The 5,621-nt window shown below is 37.3% G+C and overlaps 1 protein-coding gene across 1 annotated transcript; it reads left to right on the forward strand.

The window, feature by feature from the left end:
• Positions 1 to 3,291: 3,291 nt before the first annotated feature.
• Positions 3,292 to 5,122, forward strand: LOC111908185 (pentatricopeptide repeat-containing protein At1g01970). Its single transcript, XM_023904021.3, has 2 exons — positions 3,292 to 3,955; positions 4,184 to 5,122. Exons 1-2 carry the CDS (start codon positions 3,518 to 3,520, stop codon positions 4,952 to 4,954), a joined length of 1,209 nt encoding a protein of 402 aa, XP_023759789.1. The 5' UTR covers positions 3,292 to 3,517; the 3' UTR covers positions 4,955 to 5,122.
• The last annotated feature ends 499 nt before the right edge of the window (positions 5,123 to 5,621 follow it).

The raw sequence follows: 5,621 nt of genomic DNA on the forward strand, positions 1-5,621 counted from the left end.
TAACCAAAAAGGATGCGATATGCACGATCAGTCGGAGCCAGTAAGTAGACCCCAAATTATTAAACAGTTATTTGATTTTGCGATATGTTAGATCAACATGCTAGTGATAGGCTAGGGATCTTCAAGAATTGCATAATAGAATTGTCTGATTGTATGATGCCTGATAGCCTAGGGTTCTTCCATGTATGAAATTGACATCATTACAGTAGTTGCTTAGTGTATGCATCATGATTATACATAACTAAGATTATATAGTCTGAGAATGTTTGGTTTGTCCTTATTTACTGTTCCTGTTTGATGAAGGGCTTAGGGTAGGATCAAATATTCGACTATTTATAGGGTCTGATGTTATGTATGATTAGCATACACGAGTGTTGCAGGGTTGGTGGAAGTTTCATAGATGTGTTGTATGGGGTCAGTCGTCCAGTTTCGAGATGTTTAACTTTCCTCTAGGATGTGAGGATTGAGTGTATGTGTATGCTAGTATGTAATGTTAGGGTTGTTGTGATGGTCCTTGAGACAAATACAGGTAAGTGTGGAAGGTAGTACGGGCCCGTACTACTGAAAGCACATGGCCCATACGCGTAACAAGGAAATTACAAACCCTAGGCGAGCAAACATAATTCCTATAGAAAAATTGATTCTGGTAACTTAATTTGAAACTGTACTACCTTTCATAAAAAAAATTCTTCAAACATATCAGTAAGCATCGTCACTTCAAACAAAATTGAAATTTTAAATTAGGGTATAACGAGTGTAAGTTCAAATCATGCTTTGATACTACATGTTGTTTTAATCCAAGATCGATTTCTCAATTACTTGTAAACATGAAATCAAAGATGAAGAATACTTACCTGTAAAGAATGATAACATCAATCGAGTTCAATTTGGTGGTGCCATATCATGATCCTTCTCGCTTCCCATAATGGTGGTGCCCTAAAATGATAGTCTTGATGGAGAGAGTATAACACATATTATGATGGTGTTTATAAAGAGAGAATGAAGATTAATATGGAAGAGATCGATCAATTCCTTCACACAATATGTTTCTCCCAGTATGTGTTAATCGATCATAATTGCACCTTATGTAAAAGTTATAGAACCATACATATTTAGCCCCTCATGTTACAAAAAAATGTCATATCCATCATACTACATATACTTATGTATATGGACCTAGCACGTCATTATGACAAACACTATAGTACATAATATAATAGTACTCAACATGTAATATACGTTACAAGAATAGTATGAAGGCCACACTAACAAGTTATTTCCAACAAGAGTTTATGCTTCTTAGCCATGGTTGGGTGGATGTTGGGGATTAGGACGTCCCAAATGATTATTCTTTTAGATCTAAGGTCTACATGAGCTCTTTTGGCATAAAGCTGCCAACTTTATGGATTTAAGGACTTCATGCATTCATTAAGTCTGTCATTTACCCCTTTTTGAGCTTTTGAGCTCCTCCTAGTCATGCTTAAGCGTAAAGTTGGAAACTTTACGTGACCATCTAGCCTTATGGGGTCAGATCTGCATTTTGGGGTTTGTCTCTGATGATTAAGTGCTTAATGATTAAGCCTTCACTCTTTTAAGTCTAGGGTATGGGTTTGGACCCATTTAGGTGGTTCCTAGGGGTAAAGTTGGAAACTTTACCCTTCTTGATCTCATTTTGGTCGAGATCTGAGCTTTGGAGCTCTTGGATTCGATGAAGGCAACTTAATGCATTAAGCTGTTGGTTCTTGGGAGAACTCAACGAGTTTGTTGGTCAACTCGGAGAGTTGACTTGGTTTTTTCCGATCTGTGCAGTTGATGGAGAAACTCGGCGAGTTGAAGGACAACTCAACGAGTTGGGTCAACTTGGACCGTTGACTTTGACTTTCAATTTATGTCTTTGATCAAGTTTGTCCCAAAGGGTACTTGAGGTAATCTGAATTGTAATTAAGGGAATTATTGGCTTAGGATAAGGCCCATATGGGGTTGGGCCTAATTTGAAAAATTGGGCCATTGGTTGATTAGTGGGCCTTTGGGCCTTTCAGATTGTAGTTTGGGTTATGCATTTGGACAAGGCTAGGTTAGGGGTAAAATGGTCTTTTTACCCCAGGTATGAAGTTGTGGTTATGGATTGGAACTCAAATGCTAATTGGGTGTTATTTTTGATTTGATAGTTCGGAGGTGTCGTCAGGGCAACAGTTAGGGAATTCTTTTAATGAGCTTCTGCATTCGAGGTGAGTTTCCTTATCGGTTTTAGCGGGTCGAAGGAAACAATGCCGACCCATGTTTGTGTTGTGTTGTTAGTATACCGGTGTTTATATGTTTTCTGGGTAAGGCCCGATGTGGGGTAGGGCCTGATGAATATTTGTATGCTATGTAACTATGTGATTATTGCATGTGTATGTGTTTATTTGATATATGTTATTGTATGTTGGGCGGGGCCCATTTTACCGAGCTCAACTCGATGTCGGGCGGGGCCCGATGCCGGATGGGGTCCGATGCTGGGCAGGGGCCGATGACAGGGTGAGGCCCACTATGTGTTTACTAGATGTTTATTGTATGTATGATATGTGGTATTTTGGGAACTCACTAAGCTTCGTGCTTATAGTTTGTGATTTTTGGTTTCAGGTATCTCCGGTTCAAAATGGAAGGGCCCGACTTTATCGCAGCGCATACACGCGTGTTTTCCGCAATATGTGATTTTGGGATTTTAACTCTGATAATTGTTTTATTTTGAAACTCTTCTAGATGTTGGATTAAAGGTTAATGAATGTTTTGTGCATAATAAAACGAAATTTTTACCCTTAATTTTTAGAATGTTACATAAATAACACAAATCCACAAAAAACTTGTTCGAAAATCATGTTCTAATTGATAACACATTGTGTGGTGAAGAAGGCTTAGGTGATTCAAGGACCCAGGAAAGAAAAATTGATATTCATGTCACCATGTACCCTTTTTCAAGCACCAAGTTGCTAATAAATAAGGAACAATCGAGCACCTCGCATGCCGTATTTAAAAAAGAGTTCTATTGTGCTTCAACACCGAATCTCACCACCATTCGCCAACCCAATACAGTCACAACACCACTGCATCGTCGTCCCACATATGGGTACTTACATTTGTTCTTCTTATTTTTCTCATCTCTGATCTTGTCGTTTCTCTCTTGACCAAGACCACAAAAAATTCTTATTTTGGACTTAATTGGTACAAGTTTAAAACTTTTTGGACATTATACACCTTCTGTTCGTAAACAAGGGACCAAATTTCTTTCTAAAATATGTACAAAAAAACAAAAGTTAACCTTCATCCTATCTGATTCATCCTTCGTTTGCACTCTCGCCTGCAGCAAACTCATCCCCTCTTTTTTGTGTGCTCTGGCTATCATGAATTCCGGCTGATTTTAGAACCAAAAATCAGCAAGGTTTGCGATGTGATTCTGTTTCCATGACCTGATTTTTCGTCAATGCTCTTCAGTTTCATGAATTTTGTCTAGGTTTACCTGTTCCCTTTCCTTGTAATCATGTTATCTTTCTCCAACAATAACTGTACTCTAATATGCAAAATTCAAGTGTCACATTGCTCGCATTCATGGAAACAATCTTCGTTTACAAAACTAACAAATTTAAACCTTCTAAAACCCCAAATTTTCCGGTTGGTATGTGCCGTTGGCGACCTAGGGCAAATGCAGAAAGTTGAAGATGAGAGACCGCAGATTAGATGGGCGGAAATCAACCTTGATGAAATCAATGACGCGCAAAGGAACCATATATCTCGATTGCCGAAAAACATGACTAATCGATGCAGAGCCTTGATGAAACAACTGATTTGTTTTTCGCCTGAAAAAACTAACCTATCGATATTGTTGGCTGCGTGGGTAAGGAGTATGAAGCCTGTTCGAGCTGATTGGCTTGTTGTTCTCAAAGAAATGGGAAACATGAATCATCCATTGCGTTTCGAGGTATAGTTTTCTTAAATTTTCTACTCACTGATAAAATTTTCGCGCATCTGGTCAACCTTCCTTTGCATTTTTCTGCATACATGTGTCGATTTCTTTATTCATGTTTAGATGATTGACATACCTCTTCATCGGGCTTCAACATTTTGAGTTGAAAAGGATTAATTTTCAATCAACAAATCGATATATAAGTTCTAACTAATTTTCCTGATTTCTGAAATCTTGATATAGGTGGCGGAATTTGCCCTTCTTGAAGAATCATTTGAACCCAATATCCGTGACTATACAAAGATCATTCATGGTTATGCTAAGCAAAGTCGATTACAAGATGCTGAAAACACGTTACAAGCCATGAGAAATGAAGGTCTTGAATGCGATCAAGTAATTTTAACGTCTTTAATTCACATGTATAGTAAATCTGGAAAATTCAATCTTGCAAAAGATACATTTGAAAAAATGAAGCTTCTGAGTCTTCCTTTAGATAACCGAGCTTACGGGTCAATGGTTATGGCATACATTAGAGCTGGAATGTTAAAAGAAGGAGAAATTCTACTTAGAGAAATGGAATCTCAACAAGTTTATGCCAAAAGTGAAGTTTACAAGGCGATGTTAAGAGCATACTCCATGAGTGGCGATAGTGTGGGATCTCAAAGAATCTTTGATGCAATTCAAATTGCGGGTATTATTCCTGATGATAAAATATGCACGCTTTTAATTAACGCATATGTAACTTCGGGTCAAAATCGAGAAGCTTGTGTTGCATTTGAGAATATGAGGAGAGCGGGTATTAGGCCCAATGATAAGTGTGTGGCTTTGATGTTGGATGTTTATGAGAAGGAGAAGAAGCTTAAGGAAGTGTTGGATTTTTTGATGGATTTGGAGAGTGATGGGATTATGATCGGGAAAGAAGCTTCCGAGAAATTGGCTCGTTGGTTTCGGGAATTGGGAGTTGTAGAAGAAGTTGAGCTTGTCCTAAGAGATTATGGTTCAATAGAGGTGTAATATAACGGGAATTTACTCGAGTTAAATGCAAGAATCAGTAAACTACTTTCTTATATTTGCCCCTTTTTTTGTTTCTTTTGATTATAACATTGTACATATAGGACCGGACAAACTATTTTTTTTTTATCAGGAATGCATGTCTATTGCATAGACAGAGATCGAGAGTGAGTTTCTATCCCACCTTGTTCCATCTTTTTAGATGGATAGAGATTGCAGTTTTGTCTCATTGACATCTCAGATGCATGCATGACGCAGTCTCCGCTCTATAATGCATACGAAACTAAGATGGGACCCACATAAAGTAGATTCAGAAGAAAAAACGATATAAACAAATGAAAATTATCATTCAACTTGATTCTTAGTTTTATTGTAGATGAAATTGTATCTATTTATGTATGCCACCGAGTAACTGCTATTTTTTAAGGTAAAAATAATAACCAAAAAAAAAATTCAATCGTAGGGGCCAAAACAATGAATTTGGAGGCAAGAGAATTAGAACTTCTATAACTATATTCCACTCCAGTCGAGGGATATTATAGAAGCAATGTTCTTTTCCAATGTATAGATGGTGAAACTTTCTTTATTTAGATTTTAATTTATTAATGTCGATGAAAATGGCTAGGAAGCAATGTTCTTTTCCAATGTATAGATGATCAAACTTTCTTTA

Source organism: Lactuca sativa, chromosome 7 (assembly GCF_002870075.4).
Source record: "Lactuca sativa cultivar Salinas chromosome 7, Lsat_Salinas_v11, whole genome shotgun sequence".
In the NCBI taxonomy this organism is placed as follows: domain Eukaryota; kingdom Viridiplantae; phylum Streptophyta; class Magnoliopsida; order Asterales; family Asteraceae; genus Lactuca; species Lactuca sativa.